Source organism: Antrostomus carolinensis, unplaced genomic scaffold, assembly GCF_000700745.2.
Source record: "Antrostomus carolinensis isolate BGI_N321 unplaced genomic scaffold, ASM70074v2 scaffold39083, whole genome shotgun sequence".
Taxonomy (NCBI): Eukaryota; Metazoa; Chordata; class Aves; order Caprimulgiformes; family Caprimulgidae; genus Antrostomus; species Antrostomus carolinensis.
This window is the reverse complement of record NW_010303810.1, coordinates 983-19482: the sequence shown is the minus strand read 5'-3', so window position 1 is coordinate 19482 and position 18500 is coordinate 983. Positions and strand designations below refer to the sequence as shown.

The window sequence follows — 18500 nt, the reverse complement described above, 5'->3', positions numbered from 1 at the left end:
GAATAGCCTTCTCTAGTCAATTTAATATTTTTCAGGCATATCCTTTAGAATCCTCTAGCAAAGGAAACAAGTTGCAGTGGATCTATACTTTGTTTCCACCAAGCAGGTATTTTTTTTTATATTTATTCTTGTAATACAGCTGTACTACAGCTTCTGAACATACAGGTGGACCCAATATAGGTCTCAGTGGGTGTAGGATTCAGATGCAGAATATCTGATGGAGTGTCATACCTCCCAAAAGTGTAATCTGCCAAATGACGATTAGATTTCTGAATCCCTTTATTCATGAACACTTCTGTAATCATTTCTGCATGATAAAATTTGGGGTTTTTTTGCCTCGTGTGTCACATCAGTCAGGACAGGCTAAGAAATGGTGAGCTTGAACTGTAACAAGGGAGACTTAGGTCAGACACTGGGAAAAAGCTTTTCAGTAGCTATGCCACTCCAAGAAATTCCCAACCCTACCTCTGCCTGCATCCCACTTCCAGCTGCTCACTGCCAATCTACTTTTGTACTATCACTGATGCCCCTCTTTTCCCCCCAGAGCTATTTTTAGCCTGGATCAGTCCCTGATCCAGCCCACAGGACATTGCCAGAAGCAGTTGTGCTGGCAGAACCTAGGAAGCAGAGTGAGGGGATGCAACTCCTTAACCAAGTAGGGTTGCCAAAGAAAGCAATACGGTAATGCAGCTGAACAGCAAGGATAATTGAGTGCAGAAATGGACTGCCTGGGGCAATTGTGAAATCTCCATTGTTGGTGAGTTTGAAAAGCTTCAAGACAAACATCTGTCAGGAACAGTTTAGGCAGAGTTGAGCCTCCCTCAGGACAGGGACCAAATTATCTCTTAGTTAGTCACACCAGCCCTATCTTCTAGGACTCTTTAGGAAGAACCTCCAGTTTCCACCTTCTTGCTATCACCCCTTTAATCATTTTAATACAGTTTGGTGGCATCCTGAAGCCTGCATCTCCAGTAAGAAAAGCAATACCCTGTTCCTATAATACTGGTGTAGTTTATACTAGAAGTAGACTATGTAGCCAAAGATAATTGCTGCTATCTGCTGGTATAATGCAGCCTGGAGCAGAGACAAGCATATCATTACATCCCATTTCTAGCAGGGCTTCTTTAACTGACCAACTACATAGGTGTCAGTGATTTGCTCTTTTTCTTGATTGCCTGCTGTGGGACACTATAAAAGCATCTGAGCAAGGGCTTTCTGCCTTCTATCGCTTCTCTTATAGCTGTGAGGTGAGAGGAGACTAGAAACTGCCGTAGGAAAGAAGCAGAAAAAATCTTCAGTAGAAGACAGAACAAAAAATGGAACAACAAAACAAATTACATACACAAACAGGTCAAAGTATAAAGAAAAGGGGGACGTTTATTTTCCCAGTGTTTATCTAGCAGACACAATAATCTTTCATGAGGCTGCATAGAAATATATTACTCACAAGCTCCTTCCTACCTTTCCCATTCGAGGTTCTCCAACCAGAGCTCTGAATTCAAGGTTGTTCTGAGCATAGCTTCTAAGGTGAGCACAGACATGATCCAGCTGTTTTCTCCAGTAACCTGATTGAAGAGAGAAGGAGGAAAAGCAAGATAAAAAAAATCCCCAAAATTGTGATTAACATTTCTTCTACTCATGTGATGGATGATTTAAAAGATAGCATATTTTCACTCAGAGAAAAAAAAAATTGAATTTTTCTTTAGAAAATTCATCTGATCAAGAAAAGGACAAGGAAGTTATACCTTAAAAAAAGTTGGAATACTTTCTTATCCATAGATTATAATTGATTCTTAGGGCACTTCTGTTCACAACAAAACCATATTTCAGAATTTTGAAATCAAAACTATGAAGGAGAATCTCACAGTATTCCAGATCATAAAGAAAAAAAAGGTACAATATTACAACTAAGCAATTGTGCATTATTGAGCTGAGTTTTAGTTGATTTGAGATCACTGACAGGTAACAATAAGCCAAATCTGAAAACTGCAGACATAGTATCTCAACCTATACAGCATTCTGTTCTGTGTAAATTATTCCTCAAATAAACGGCTTTCAATTATATATGGGAGGGCATATTGAAAGCTTAAGTGTTCATGCTGTTTTGCCTGCCAGAATCTCCAGGAGAGAGTCAGCATTCCTTTATGCTGGTACAGGGCATGAAACATGAGGTGCTGAATGCACCTGGATTCAAAACTCGTCTGAAGTCATTTAGAGTTTTTGCATTATTTCCAACCACTTCTGAAGCAATGTTCTGTTTTCATCAGAGAAGGAAACAAAAAGACTTGTTCTCATTCTGAAGTGATTATTATCAGGATCTGTCTAATTTTATTTTTGAGCACACTTACAGAAAGTACAGAGTATGATTTATTTTATTGTAAATAAATTGTGTAGGCTTGGTAACTTTGTTTAACTTACACAATGAAGTTGCTCTGGCCTTATCCTTCCCTTCATGTTAAATGAAGCTCTAAAGAATGAAAAGAAGCCAAGTCAGCAGAAAAGTGCTGTTCTGAATTTTACAAGAAAAGACAAGTGCACAAGAGTTTTTGTGCTTGGAGGAGTCTTCCAAGATCAAACTGGTAGAAACTATGACAAACTAAACCAGCAAGTCTTATTTGATAGGCAGCTTTAAAGGAATATAAAAAGAAGGATCCACAGAGCAACATAAATTGTTCCCTGCCATGGTGTCACAGGCAAAAACTAATACAAGTTGAAAATAGTAATTAAAAAGTCTAAAATAGACTACTACTTGGTGAGTGATCCCTCTGGAGGAGTCACTATTACTTGCAATAAACTGGTTCATAATTAGCCTAGATCCTTAGATTTTACTTCAAAAAATCCAGATGGACAGGAACATATTCTTGCATGTTTGACATTTTATTACATCTAAAATGATTCTTGGCAGCGCTGATGGAATACTTGAAGTCATGCTGTCAGTAATTGCTTACACCTATATCAGACTGATTTACTGTTTTTTACAGTCAAAAAGGAGAGGCTTCTCTGTAAAGTTAAATGACTTGGCTCCTGTTCAAAACAGACTGAAAGTACAGCAAAAAAAAAAAAGACATACGGTACAAATCAGAGAATTAGTGTTTGGTACTAACTGTTTTGGTTTTTTTAATCTTCGCAAAAGAAAAGAATATTAGTTAATGGCTGATAGGTCAAGAAATTAAAAAATGCCCTGACTTAATCACTTGTGTTTAAGAACTCTGATATCAAATGTCTGATACTATTTGAATTGAAGAAATAATGGACATATTTGGCATATATATACAAGATTTTTCTGGGTGATAGCATATGGTCTTGTTGATACATATAATTTTCAAGCCATGTGTACAGCTCAGCATCAAGGAAAGGGAACAGCATGAAAGCCTTGACTGTAACAGACATTTGTTGATTTATAGAATGAAATACATTCCTCAGTCCTTGGCAGGGTCTAAAGGAGAATACATTGCACAGTGCAACTTCAACAAAGTTACCTCTGCTAAATGGATAAAAATTAACCTCATTCAAAAGCAGTTCAGAATTTCTTCTCAACCTTTCCCAGTAAAAGGAATTCTCACTCACAAGTCAAGAGCTGTACTTCTGATAGAGATAAAGGAATGTTCAGTGTTATTTTTTTGTTTTGTTTTGTTTTTTCCTCTCAGCATTATTCTGGGCCAGTCCTTTATTATCTGACTAAAATAAGCTCCCTGACATGTTGAGTCAAGTGTTGTATTTGCTACGGTGATGTCTAAGAGCACCCGCCACATTACACAGTAAAGGAGTAGGAAAACAGATTTCCTTAGTGATAATTTTTTAAAAAAGTGCATCATCTGGATATTTATACGTGGAGTCAAACCAGGAAATTCTAACATTTATTAGCAACTTTTTCTACCCAATAGATAAATAACTGATGACGTCCTGAGGAGTTGACCCCCTGATTGTAGAAAAAGCTAGAGATGGGAAAGCAGATCAAAGAAAGTAACCGTGGTCTGATGCTGTAGTGATTTAAAATTAATTTATTAAATTATTCTCTGGACTGCACAGCTGGGCTGCCCTGTGAGATTAAAGACAATTTTGAAAATTGGGCCTTTATTAGGTCCCTAATTAATACTGATGGACTGTCTTCAAGGGTTTAGGATCTGTAAAGCTGAAGTTGGAGTTTTCCCAGAATAGTAAAACTAAAATTTTAGTAAATTTTAAACTAAAAATTTAGTAAAACTAAAATTTATAGAAATTGCAAACTTTTTTAATGACAACAAACAGTCAAGTGATTCCAGAAAGGACTAACTGACCAGATTAGGGACTGTGAAACAAAATTGTCTGTGGTCCTGATACAGTCAGTAGTCTGTGCGAGGACGGTCTCTGCAATGAGTGATGTAGATGTACTGGTAGCTTTGCAGAGCTGGAAGATGGGGCCTACAAGAGCTCTCAAGGCTTCTACTAACCCTGGCTTTTGTAATCCTGTTAAGAATCTCTTTCTCTACATTAGAATCTCTTTCTCTACATTAGTTTCTTTTGCTTCTGAAACTTCTATAATGTATTCCACAACAGTACCCCAAACAAGTTCTTCATGTGGACAAACATCATCATATTTTCCAAGAGCTATGATCCGCTGTGTCTCAGAATTTTGTTTAATGATACTCCCAGCAGGCACTACCACAGTATTAACTGAGCTTCACATTGCAGGGGCTGGGGAGAGTGCTGGGAGGTGGGGTGGTTTTTCAGTGGTTTCCAATTCAAATATAGGACATCTGCCCCTGTTCTTATAGGATCAGAGTAAATCAAACTACTAGCAAATTCGTAAGGCTGCACAGGGGTCAGTAACCATAATTTTTATATTGCTGATAGGCTTTCTTTTAGCTATTGATGGAGATCAGTGATTGAATTCTAAAGCACTGCATTTACAAGTGACTGGTGGGAAGACAAACTTTTAAAGATGTACATGAGTGTTCTACTGATGGCACATTCCAGAGACTCTAAGCTGTTCAAGAAAAAGCAAAGTCATACATTGCAGCTTTGTTTAGAAAACATAAAATCAGAACTCAATCTAACCTTTTCCAGGACTAATGGCTGTCAGGAGAGGCTTATGATCACTCATCTTTTCCAGATTTTCTTTTTGTGAAATCAGCTCAAGCTCCTTCTTTTCCAACAGTTTGCTAGATGGGTAAAAGAGTCCGATGGTTTGGGTTCCTTTATCTTCTCTTTCTTTTAGTTCTGCTCTTGATTTGGGCAAGGAAATAGGAAGAGGCTGCCAGGCAACTTGAGCTTGAAATCGTTTAGCCTGTGGGGGTGAAGGGGAAGGAAGAGTGTAAGTAATATAATTAGATATAATTAAATGGCTTACAAGCAGAAATTAACTAAATCAGTATACAGAATTGTAAAGGAATGAAAAAGCTAGTGGGAATAATCATCAACAATTCTTTATTTTAATTATCAGTCTCCAACAATGATGCAACTTATCACAAATATTAAAGCAAAACCAAAACTACTCATGATTGCCAGTAGAATGACACATAGGCTTTTGTAGGACAAAAGCTGGACGTGCTAAGTATTACAGTCTTTCTTAAAACAGAGTTTTCAAAGCAGTGTTACATATGCATGAAAGAGTACCTTGTATCAGCAGTACACAAATAATTCTCAGGTAATAAGAGAATAGCATTTAAAGAGCTAAGACTTTGGAAAAGCTGATTGTTTCTCACTTTGCCACGTAGAATAAGGCTGAGGCTATTTTTCAGCAGAATGCATTTCTCAGGAATGCATAAACATATCCTCGGTTTTGCCCTCAGTCAGCATGGTCACAGACCACGACGTTGTCTCAAAGAGGAAACGAATGGAGTTGTCCTGATCTATACCGGCAGTGGGTGAGCCTTTTAGCTGTGTTCAAACCTGGCTTTGTAATACAGTCTTACCTCAGAAAACCCCATTGAATCCCCAGCATCCGTGAGAAGGTCATTCTGAGAACCCACCCTTGATGGGGGCTCTATGTAAACACCGCAGGACCCACAGAAGCGAGCGTATGGATGGTTGCTTGCACCACACTTGAAACAAGTAAAGTAGGATGGAGGAGGTCCAGGCTGGAAAGTTCAATGAAACACTTGTCACTACAGAAACATATGATGTGTTGTTCATGAATGACAAAAGCAGTGGCATGAATTTAAAGGAAGTAAAGCAGCACTAGCTAAAGCTATTAGATTAAAAATATTAACCAGGATACCAGACTGCTAACACACTGGCAGATGCAAGACAGTAAATCTTCAGAAATCTCAGCACTATTCTATGGAGGCAAACACTTTTCCAGACAGATCTACAATTTTGGGTTTTGGGTTTTTTTTTTTTAACATATACTTTCAAAAATACTTATTTTCTTTGGCAAAACCCTCTAATTATTAGTCTGGTGCTCTGATACTGAATATTGACTGCAATTATTTCCAGTTCAATTCTAACATTACCACCCCCCAAGTCCCCTTGTACAGTACAGGACCAATGGTTATGTATGCATATAGGGATGTGTTTCAAACTTTATGTAGACTCAGCTCAGAGGAAAAAAAAAAAAACAAAACCATTCTCCTTGAGTGTGATCTTAGATTGAAACAGTGTACCTATAAAAATATATGCCAGGAGAAATTGTTTACATTGATTGTACCATGCAAAAGCTCTACTGGGCAGCAGTTAAGTACTTGTCTTTACTGAAGTTAATGAGGCCTTCAGCCAAAAAATTGCATGCATCATCTCATCCCTGGCAATTGCCTGTATAGGTGATCATAGCCCAGAGTAGATATGGGAAAACTTGCATGACATTAACCTACACTTTAACCTTTGATGGATAAGTTACTTTGTCACAGTACACGTCTGTTGCATCTCAACTGATGCAACGAGCTGATGCTCATTGACCCATGGGTATTTGTTTCCATCTCTAAACCCTTAAGTCACTGACCAATGTGAGGTCAGGATGTAATCTAAGCCTTTACATAATCCTGTGCGCTCTGAGCAAGTATTTTGATAATAATAATAAGCTGTGTACTAACTGACAAGAGTTTTGCAGAGAGAAGTTTGTAATTGCTGCATGTCACAGATAAGTAAAAACAGATATGTCAACACAAATACCGAGAGCACGTGCCTTGGCTCCACACCAGTCACAGAAACGGGCATCACATTGGTTAACACGATTGCACTTTGAGCATGAAACTGTCTTTCTTTGCTGGCTGTAGTAAGGCGGGGCAGTGTCTCCTCCAAACATGGGCTAAAAAACAAACAAACAAAAAAAATAGGGAGAAAATACTTCTTATGAAGAAAAGTTCACAAGCCAAATAAGGGGAAAGAGGTAAGCAAGCTACCTTGATAGCATAAAGCAATATTCAGCCTAAAAGAATTATTTCAACTTAGAGTAAGCAACAGACTGACGTGGATCTAACCTGTAATTTTTTTCATTACAAAACCACAGTAAAGTGTGGCATTAATTAATTTTTAAATATTTTTAGCAGAACTAAGCATAAAAAAATAATATTCTCTTATCAATGATGCCCTTTTGCCTTGAATATTTATCAATATGGTCCCATGTATAAGCACACTCAAAGTTAAGAGGGAGGTTTCTCTGCTGAAAAACTTATATTTTCAAATCCAAAACACAATGCTATTTTTCTTTGTATCTTTCTTTAGTAGTATGGCAGGGAGAGTGTGTTCAGACAAAGAGTTTTCTCTCAGTTTGATATTTGTCACACAAATACTTTTTTTGCAGTCTTTTACCTCATACAAGTTATATATTACCTAGTGTTCCTACTACAATTAACTTGCATGTGTATGCAAAACAAAACAGATTTTCCACCTAAAACTTATAGAGTTTGGTTATAGATCCTGGTTGGGACAAATAGGTCTTAAAGTGTTTTGTTAGGTTTTGCCTCAGGGCTTATGCAGTTTATTTTCTCTGCAAGTCAGGAATATGAATAAGGAACAGAATCTGAGGAAAATTGTTTTGATTACAGACACCACAACAGCAAGTAAGCAAACACAAAACAGCCCTATTTTCACCTTTGGCATGTACTGCAATATGAATGATGTAACTTGGGGGTTCGTTTGGAAGATAAAATTTGCAAGAGCACATGTCTGAATGTGTTCTCAATCTAAATTATTTAATAACCATTAGTAGTAACTACTAATTATTTGGGAATTACTATTGTTACCACTAATTAATCACTATTATTAGTAAAATCTGTGATTACTATTAATAATAATTCAGGAAGCATTTAACTTTCTCTCTTAGCTACTACAGTTCTCACCATTCAGGTCATATGCCTAACTACATATGCAGCTGCATATTAATACCTACATTCAGCGAAGCATTGAAACTTATTTTTGTCTTAGGTAAGTACAGATTCCCTCTGAAATTCACTTTGAAATGTCACCTCAGTGGCTATACAAGAGACTTTTGCTTCTAGCTACTGACAGGTTTAGAACTCAGGATTTTGCAGGTATAAACAGAAGATTTTAACCTGCAAATCGTTATTCTTTGATTTCTGTATCAATCACAACCTGGAGAAGGGAAATGTACCATAAGGTTTTCATAAATGACTTTTCAGAAGTGAAAGTAAAATTCTGCTGAGGAACCAAGTGAGCAAGCTAAATGGGGGGTTGAAGCAGACAGCAATCTTAGGGGGAATGCTTATGGTTACTGTTCTCACCTCTGTGCAGAGTCACAGCCAAAAACAAGCATAGTAGCTGTATGCACTAGGGGAAGCAGCAAATGGAGATAAGAAAAACAATGTAAAAGAATATTTTATTTTCACAAAATAATTGAAATCTGTGAGAATTATCTTCCTGATGTAGGTACTCAAGGTTTCTATTGCAATTGAAAATAATCTGAACACAAACAAGACTGCCTTGGAGCCAAGACTGCCTGTTTTCTAAGAGCCTTCTGAGCTTTCGCAACAGCATTTGCAATCCTGACCTCCACAGGAGAAAACTGAAGGTATATGGTACACTTGTGTTTAGTCGGACGTTTGTGATGGAGTATCTGTGGGAGTACTGGGCTTGAATGTGGCATGGGGGAGGGAATCTCTGCTTTTGTAACATAGGGACACGGGGATATGACTTCAGTTTTCCAAAGAAAAATAATGTTATGCTTTGATTTGATTAACCCTAGTGTGATTGATGCAAGAAGCCTTACCGTCTGTATTTCAGGCAGTCTGCTTTCACAAGTCACACAGCATTTATGGTGCAGAGGATTTCCCGTGCCACACGCCTGACAAATTACTTTGCCCTTTTAAACAGAGAAAGAATACATTTCACACAGTATTTGAAAACTGTGAACAACAATAAAAGGAGGATTTGATATTAGAAAATGCTGTGGTTGTTCAGCCCTGCAGATAGAAGAAATGCTTCAAGTCTGTGCTGTGGGCTTCAGACTTTCATTAGGTCATATTCCCTGGTCATCACAAATCTATTTATCTTGGTGCCAATTTTTTTTTTTCAACTATGGTTCCCTTTGTAAGATCCAGCATCAATACCTCCAGATCTTTTTATGTATTAGTGTTGGTTTGCTTAGTCACTGCACTCACACAAAACCGATAGTCCAATATCTGCAAGGAAAATTAATAATAATAATAATAGTCATAATAATCATAATCATAACAGCAACAACAACAATAATAATAATGAATAAATAAATATACCATGAGGGTGCCCTAAAAGTTCTTAGCATGGTCACTATCAACAAATGAGTTTCTACCAGGGCAAAGAATGATGATGCTGATAATTTGATTGTTGGCACCAATTAGTTCAGATTTGTCTTTGCACCTGCATGAAGGTTGTCATAAAACATTAAATTTGGGCCAATGTCTATAATCTACTTTGACATCAAGCTGATAACTGCCTCATATGATGAGTCTCCTTTCTTATCTGATAGTCTTCAGTCAATAGTTTCCTTTCAGCATCCTTCTCTTTCCAAAAATGTTCCCTTGCAATTATTACAGAACCACAGAATGGTTGAGGTAGGAAGGGACTTCTGGAGGTCCAAGCCTGCCCTGCTCAAGCAGAGCCACCCAATGCAGGTTGCCCAGGACCATGTCCAGATGGCTTTTGAATATCTCCAAGGATGGAGACTCCACAACCTCTCTAGGCAACCTGTGCCAGTGCTCAGTCACCCTCACAGTAAAAAAAAGTGTTTCATGATGTTCAGAGGGAATCTCTTGTATTTCCATTTGTGCTCTTGCCCCTGGTCCTATCCCTAGGCACCACTGAAAAGAGCCTGGCACTGACCTCTACACACCCTTCCTTCAGATATTTATATCCATGAATGAAATTCCCCCAGGCCTTATCTTCCCTAGACTAAACAGTCCGTGCTCTCTCCAGATGTTCTGGTCCCTTAATCATTTTAGCGGCTCTTTGTTGGTCTCTCTTTGGTATGTCCATGTCTCTCTTGTCCTGGGGAACCCAGAGCTGGCCACTGTACTCCAGATACAGCCTCACTAGCGCTAAGCAGAGGGGAAGGATCACCTCCCTTTACCTGCTGATACCACACTTCCTAAATGCAGCCCAGGATATCATTAGACTTTTTCATGCAGCTCCCTGAAGAAGCCAAAGTCTGCTGCCCTAAAGTCCAGGGCCATGATCTTGATTTTTGCCTCTGCTTCTTTTCTTGGGGTCCTTATCTCTACCATCTTGTGGTCGCTGCTGCTAAGGCTGTCTTGTCAGATCTTTGTATCCCCAAGAAGTCCTTCCTTCTCTGTAAATGTTAGGTGCAGCAGAGCATGCTTCCTCACTGGCTGCTCTACCACTTGTATCAAGCAATAGTCATCAATGCTTTCCAGGAACCTCTGGACTGCTTATGCCTTGGTGCCTTGTTCCTCCAGCAGATATCAGGGTACTTAAAGTCCCCCATGAGGACCAGGATCTACAAATGTGGGCCTACTTCTAGCTGTCTGTAGAAGGCCTCATCCACTGGTTCTTCCTGGTCAGGTGAGCTACAGCAGACACCCACCACCATGTCACCCATACAGTCATGCCAGCCATCCCTTCATGTCTCTGTGGTCTCATCCGGATCATAGCCCTGCAACTGCACACAGACCTCCAATTCTTTGAGTTTACTCCCCATAGTGCTTGTGTTGGTGTGCAGGTGCTTCAGAGAGGGAGCCCAGTGTGCTGATTTCACAGGAAGGGTCTGGGGGGGTTTCCCCATCATGCTGCCTTATAGACACTTCCTTGCTTATATGCAAATGCTTGAAGCGACCTCACTTAAGCCCTGGGTTTTTTTATTTGTTACCTTTCATCCACATCACCCAAGAATCTTTGCTTGTCAGCCCTGTCCATCACTCCCTCACAGGGCTGCTGGTAACCCTCCCTCCCCTGTCATTTCTCATTTAAAACCCTTCTTACTAGCCCAGCTCTCTTGCTAGCCAAGATCCCTTTGCCCTGTGAAGAGGATCCCATCTCTCCTAAAGAGATGTTGATCCTCAAACAGGATCCCACTATCATAGAAACCAAAACCTTGTTAACAACACCAGCTCTGCAACCAATTGTGGACATGCAGTATCAGTCCTCTCCTCCTCACGCCCTCTCCCCTGACTGGGGTGGAGCGAGGAGGGCCCCTGCTTGTGTCCCCATACCCCAAGGTAAGGGAGTATTTTGTAGGGCAATTTTTGTCTAGTTAAGACCACCAGCACTTTCTGATCACTGATCAAGACTGCGCTCTAACGTTTTGGGTATATACCCACTGCCCCAGTCCTGCCAGCAATCTGTGCTAAGCACTTACAATCAAATGAGGTAAGCAGACTAATGACAACATATTTAATAAATATGAAATGCTTAGTAATAGTAAGGCCATAAATAATAAAATCATAGAATATCTCTCTACTGAACACAAGTGCATGCATTGCTGTCATTCAGACTGCAACATCATGTGCTCTTCAGCATGCCTTCCTGAGCTTATGTGGTTTACCTTTAATGATTACTTCTATTCAAGGTGGTTTTGATCCTACTAAGTCTTAAAGCTGTCGTAATGTAATTACATAAACCCAAGTTGGATCAAAATATTTGTAATGAAGTCATCTGTTAGAAATACACATGCCAGCAGGTAAATTTCTATTTTGTTATATTTATTCTTAAGTACCTTGATGCAGTTGTTGGTTTGGGGCTGCAGCTGTGGAGCTATTGGTGACTCACATACAATGCAAGTGGGTGTATTCATTGGCACGAGATGTCTGCATTCAAGACATGGCGCCATCTGAAGAAAAAGCCACATCACAGCACGTTAAGGACCATAATAAGACTATTAAGGATATAATGAGATTTTCAATATTTTCCTGGTTAGAGTCTACATCAGCAGCAAAGTCACTGGAAACATCGCAAGGGACAGCAACAAATGCCAATATTGAGCGTTAAAGGTCAAAGGCTTTTTAGAAAATATGAAGACAACTGGAAAGAGAATGCTTTACTGACTACTAAAAGTATGCCAGAAAGGTACTAAGTTAATTTTCAGTAAATGTAAAATGCTACTATAAGATGTGTTCGGGTAGTTCAAATCCTCCTAATTATGAACCTAATCTAAAGAGGTGGTAAATATTCTCAGTCATCACTTGAAACTACAGCATTGCCCTGGACAAGGCAACTTTCTGATGATACAGGAAAAAAAAACAAACAAAACACCATTGACTTGTTAGATCAGGTTATTAACTCTTGGGAAGAGCTTAGAGAAGGTAGTTACAGGCACCACTGTAAAAACCTGGTGCTCTTACATGTGCCCACACATGCCAGGTTTCAGGCATACTAGATAGATCTTCTACAGCTGTGACTTAGGCACTAGTTACTAACTAACTAAATGTACTAGTTAGCACTGGAATAAGATGCATATGCAGGTCCTGAAGATGCAGTAGTTGTTGTTGCAAGATGAGGAAGAATCTGAATTTGGTAACGTTTCCTGGCACAAGTGAATAAAACACAATTTAATTTTTCATTGTTATCCTTATTAAAATATACAGCACTTGAAGTCATGTATGGTTAATTTTGCCCATCATTTAAGAATTCCATCTGGTCCACTGCTAAAGGTATTGACCAAAATAAAACAATCAGAACAGAGCTTTCCAAATGCAAGTGTAACTGAATAATGGTTTTGCTAGTGTTGAATGTGTAATTTGCTGAGGAAGTTAGTTTCTCCAAAGAGGATTTGTTGATTGTTATGATGTTTTGCTGACCTGCGCTCCTTCAGGGGGTGGGAACCGACGTACTGGCACAGGTGGGATGGGAGATCCACATTCCTGACAGAAGTGAGCCAAGGGGTCAGACAGACGAGGTGCAGCACAGTGTGTGCATCTGAAAATAAGAGCAAACTTGCTGAGCCTGGTTTGGTATTGTACTGCTGCATAATAATGATTAATCTAGAACCTGTTTTGAAAGGAATAACACCACTGATTTCTCAGTTGTGGTTCCAAGCTGTGGTGGTCTCAGCATCCATGATGGGAGGTTCTGAACAGCTTTGCAAGGTAGAAAGGTCTCTGGCTGCTATGGCATCTCATACTTTCTTCCTCACCATGTGAGGTCAAGTCTCCTGATGTGCAATCTGTATCAGGCCTCACTGCTGCCCACAGGGAACCACTGATGTAGATCGCATAACCCTTTCTATACTGATATGGATTAACATTCTGTGAGACTACTCCAGTGAGCAGTTTTCACTTACAGCAGCGAGGGCTGTACTCTAGTTTGAAAAGACAGCTACTCCTCTGATCCTACAGGCATTAAGATTTTTTTTTTAAAAGGATAATAAGATAGATGATAACTGTTTCTGGTCAGATGTAAATAAAACTGAATGTAAGAGAAAGAATTTTCAAAGCCCTACCTAAGTCATATTCTCCAGTTATGAGACAGTGTCTGTCCTTTCTTTCCTTATTTTTACAGAGCTCCACATATTATCAACTTGGTTGCAAAAGGCAATTGCTCAGTTACTTTCCCAGGACAAATACTTTAAAAGAAGTCACTTACTTGAGGAAATCTGTTTCCCTCTGTATCCTTGCCACCTGTGTGCTTGCTAAGCTCTTCCGGCTCGTAACTGCAGAAGAGCTAGCAAACTGAAATAAAGGTAATTCTTTAGCCTTAGTCAGTGAATATTTGTAAAATGCATGTAAGAGCAGCAAAATCAGCTAAAGACGTTACTTGAGACAAATTGCACTGAAATGCATTGCTTTAAGGAGTATCTTCTACACTTGATTCTCCCATTAGCTGCATGAAGGACCCGCAGCTTCTTCCAATAAAAATAAAGCAATGTCTTGCTATTTACTTCCAAGATAGCATTACTGAATATGAAGTTTTAAATCTCAACTTGTCAACATATAGCAATAACTATATTTACTAATTGTAGATTCAGTAATGCATTAGAAGATAACTAGTAGGACTGCAGGCATTGTTAATTTGCTTTGCCTGTTTTTGTCCTTACTGATAACTGTGTACTGTTTTGGGCACTCCTATTCCAGTGTGTTATTACCAGTAAATTCAAATTACTACTGTATAATACAGCCAAAGTCATTAATTTCTGAGAGATTATATGAGAATGATGACAAATCTTCACATCTTTATTCTTTTAGAGCTCAGTTCCGATGACAGCCTCTTACAGTTTTCCTCAACACCCCTTTGCTTACCTGAAACGACTCTATGGGTAGTGCTGACATGGATTCCTCTCTGTACTCTGTTGTTTCCAAATGACTGGCAAGGAGCTGTTGTCCTTGCAGCGACCTGTGAGTAGTCTTTCTTTCTGTTTCCAAGTCTAAAATTACAATCCTGTTATTCCACAGTCATTCACTTCAGGCAGTTAACATGTATCTTGACATGAATATTACGTACTCTCATTTTAAATTCCAATAGCTAAGCATATTTAAAAATGTATTTGACCTCCATATTTCGGGTTCAAATAAACTGCATGGAATTAAAGGAAATTAAACTAGAAGAAACCTCATTCCTCTCTGAAAGAGCTTACTTTTGTATTTGTCTCTATTTATGGTTTTCTTCTTTCCTGCATGCTCAAAAAAACCCCTGAGCTCCTAAGAGTAAATTAACGAGTAAACATTAATACAGTGCCCTGCTCTTGATCACCCCATTGGTGTTACCATGGAATAACAGGCTTTATCTATAAAGAAAATCTGGGTCAAGCTTTCATTTCTGCTTTGCGTATTTATTTTGGAATCTTACTGCAAAGAAACATCAGTAAATAACTCCGTAAAGGATTTACAATCCCATCAATTTAACAGCATTTTCTGGCACAAAGGGAAATATGGAGTGAGCCTTGTCATGTTGCTGAGAAATGAATGCCTTTTTAATGTGTTTTAAGAAGCAATGTGATATGCATGGAAGTTATTTTTTGTTCTCTATTTGCAATGTTGAGCAATTCAAATTGGAATTCCCAAGGATGTTCTTTCTTCTGGGATGGCTTTGAAATTACCCATATTTTACCAGTGAGGTAAGAGGAAAACCTTACACTGCCTGCTTTCAGCTAAGACAGAAGTCTATTTCAGTTTTATGAAGTAATGCTATACCTGGAAAATCTTGGGGTGTTTCACTCCAGGCAGGCTTGATTTCCACATTCATTCCATTCTTCTTTGGTTTTGTAATAAACATCCCACCTTCCCTCTCCTAAAAAGTAATTCCATTTGAATTCCAAAAGAAATATTTGGTTTTGCTCTAATCCTCTCTTACTATAGTTATTTGTTATTTTCAAATGCAAGCATTTAAAATCTTAAATGATAAATGTATCTTAAAAATATTTGACCTGAACTGGTAATGGAAGACCAGTGAAGAAGAAGAAAAATAAATTGTTCCCCTGAAATTTTAGTATTACAAAAAGGACTGAGGCAGCAAAGATGGGCAAACTGAGGTAATGAAATATATAAAAAGTATAGGCAATCAAAGTTTAATCTCTAAGTAATAGCATACATACAACATTTTATATTCATGCAGGAGTTAAATTTACTAAAACTTGCCTGTGTGGTGCTATCTTTCAGGAAATTCTTGTCATTGTCTTCAACAGAGAAGAGGATGTTTGGTTGCTTGTACTCTACCAGAAATACTTTTGTTACAACTGTACTCTCCCTGCAGTCCCTGAAAATCAATGTCACAAAGCTATATACATGCCACAAACCCATGTACAGCAACATGTAAATCACTGATGAATATTGCTCATCTGCTGGTACATCTCTTCCAAGCTTGCTAGTCATTATTTCAGTTAATAAGTATAATTCTGAGCAATACTCTCAATAACTATTGTCTTGTTTTGTTATTTTAAAAAATATTTTTTAAAAAGTACACACTAAGAAGTTACCAATAAAATGTATGAATATTTTAATCCCTCAATATCTTTTACATGTAAAACTCTTGATACTCCTGTATCTCCTTTCTGGGGCAAAGACTGTTTGCCAGCATTGCAGAAACTAGAGGAGAACAAGACTTTGCCATTCATAATACCATATTCATTTTCCCAGTCAAGCATCAGGTAGCATCCTATTTATTTGATATAACAATTGTCATGCTCTACCATTTATTAAATCACAACAGCAACATTAAAATGGCTGTAAATGACCAAACCATTAATTTAGGATTTATTATCATTCTAGGGCACCTATTTAGCCCACCTGAAAATGTCTTAATAAAAACATACTGGAAAAAATTGTTAATCCAGGTATTGATATACAGGCCTAGGTTTGTGTTATATTCCAGTGCAGACACAAGCAAAGGCTACCTGCAGGCACTAATAGTGGGGAACAACAAGCACAAATCCCCAACATTGTACTTAAGCTGTGAGCTTTAGCATTCTGTGCTCTTTCAGAAGAAACTAAACAGATTCCAGGGAAGACCAACTTCTAGAAATTTGCTGAATCATTGAATGACCCCAGAAAACTTCATACTAGTTCCGTTGGCATTTTTTATGATCACACTCAAAAGGGTGAGTTCTACGTATAGTATATTTTATTACTTTCTCACCCACAGCCCCTACTGATCATTGCCCTACATCCACAGCCCAGGAGATAAACATCTGAAAGATAACCCATCCACACAGACACTGCATGGATAAAAAGTGTACTGAGAAACCGAAGTCAATGCAACCCACGAAGATCACTTAGATGGCAAACTGGCTGGGGAAAGAGGCGTGTCTCGTTTGTGAGGTATGGAGTGCTTTAAACAGCACGGCTCCAAGCCATGACTGGGATATTTGTCCCTTGTCAAAATACGACTGAAATAAAATAGGATACTTACTTTGTAACTGCCAGTGCCTTGACCATTATTTTCCCAGCTGGTAACATTATAGGACCCTTATACTTTAAAGTGTTATGCTCTCTATAGCCAGTTTTCCTAATGAGTTCTGGCTTACTTCCATCTAAAGTGTAATAAATGGAGACCTCAGGTGTATCTGAAAGACACAAAGTAATTAACCAAACTGTATTCAACCAGTGAAAAACAAGCTTTATGCTTCAAAGTACTCACTACTGTGCTTGTTTTTTCTCACATAAATGAAACAAAGCAGTTCCATGAATGACCGAAAGTTTGGGACCAAAACTTTTTCTCCCATGAAAAACAGGTTACTAATGAAACACAATTTCATTATAAGCAATATTTCTCTTTATAAAGTAGCTGTACAATGTTTTGGATTAAAACATTGCAACAGCTTGTCCATTCTGATGTCAGAAAAGATAGTTTTTCCCACGGTAAAAGGTGGCATTTCAGAAATTGTAAGGAAAACCCTTGGGGCGAGCCTGGGACATGTTGCTTTCAAGGACTGGTTTTGCAGTCAAAGTGAAATGAAACAGCTTAAGAACTTGATCTTGGAAGCAATTAAGACTGCTAACATATATGAAATAAGTCACATGTCAATAGCATTGTTTGAATGCATAAAATTAAGTGCAAGTATACTTGATATATCAAAACATGTTGGTTAATTTTATAAGTTCATTAAGGAAGTGGGCACTCATAAAAAGCATAATTAAATGCAAACAAAAGTACAGAGGCTAACAGGCTATACAAAAAGGTTTTACATAGAGTCAAAGCTCTTACTCATACCTGATTTTATTTCTACAAGAGTATTTGTGTCTATTTCATGTTTAGCCTTCCCTGGAAGAGGGATTCGAAGTGGTATGACCTGAGGAACTGAGACAGAGCCAGCTGTCATTTTTTCTCAGCAGTGATCTTTAAAAAAGAAAAACAAAAAGGCAGACAATAATTTTTTGAAACAGAATAATGCATTGAGAAATACAGTCTTTTAATGTGATTCCTCGTCTTCATTTCTCTTAAAAGACCAAAAAACTGGTTTCTTTAAACTGTTAGTTCTTATTAATGTTTGCATGATTTTCACATTGAAAAGGAGTGAGATCCGAAGGATCATCACACTTCCAACTTATTCTCCTGTGTCAGAACTGCGAACAAAGCTTGAAATGAGCACTTGTTGCTTTCATTTCCTCGCTCAAATCTGAGTTGCACGTATTCATGTGAAAAACTGTAGCACCATAGATCAGTGATACGTGATATCTTGAGCCTTATCATGGCAGATGTCC

General features: G+C 38.3%; 1 protein-coding gene across 1 annotated transcript in view; it reads right to left on the bottom strand.

The window, feature by feature from the left end:
* DZANK1 (double zinc ribbon and ankyrin repeat domains 1) overlaps positions 1-18118 on the bottom strand; it is a 24071-nt gene extending 5953 nt beyond the window's left edge. Inside the window, exons 1-13 of the mRNA XM_010164235.1 lie at positions 18010-18118; positions 17209-17329; positions 15939-16056; positions 15495-15591; positions 14604-14728; positions 13951-14036; positions 13167-13284; positions 12086-12199; positions 9146-9238; positions 7103-7225; positions 5895-6059; positions 5038-5266; positions 1462-1565 (exon numbers count right to left, since the gene is read on the bottom strand). Coding sequence (XP_010162537.1) covers positions 1462-1565; positions 5038-5266; positions 5895-6059; positions 7103-7225; positions 9146-9238; positions 12086-12199; positions 13167-13284; positions 13951-14036; positions 14604-14728; positions 15495-15591; positions 15939-16056; positions 17209-17329; positions 18010-18118 — 1602 coding nt within the window. The remainder of the gene's footprint in view (positions 1-1461; positions 1566-5037; positions 5267-5894; positions 6060-7102; positions 7226-9145; positions 9239-12085; positions 12200-13166; positions 13285-13950; positions 14037-14603; positions 14729-15494; positions 15592-15938; positions 16057-17208; positions 17330-18009) is intronic.
* Positions 18119-18500: the final 382 nt, after the last annotated feature.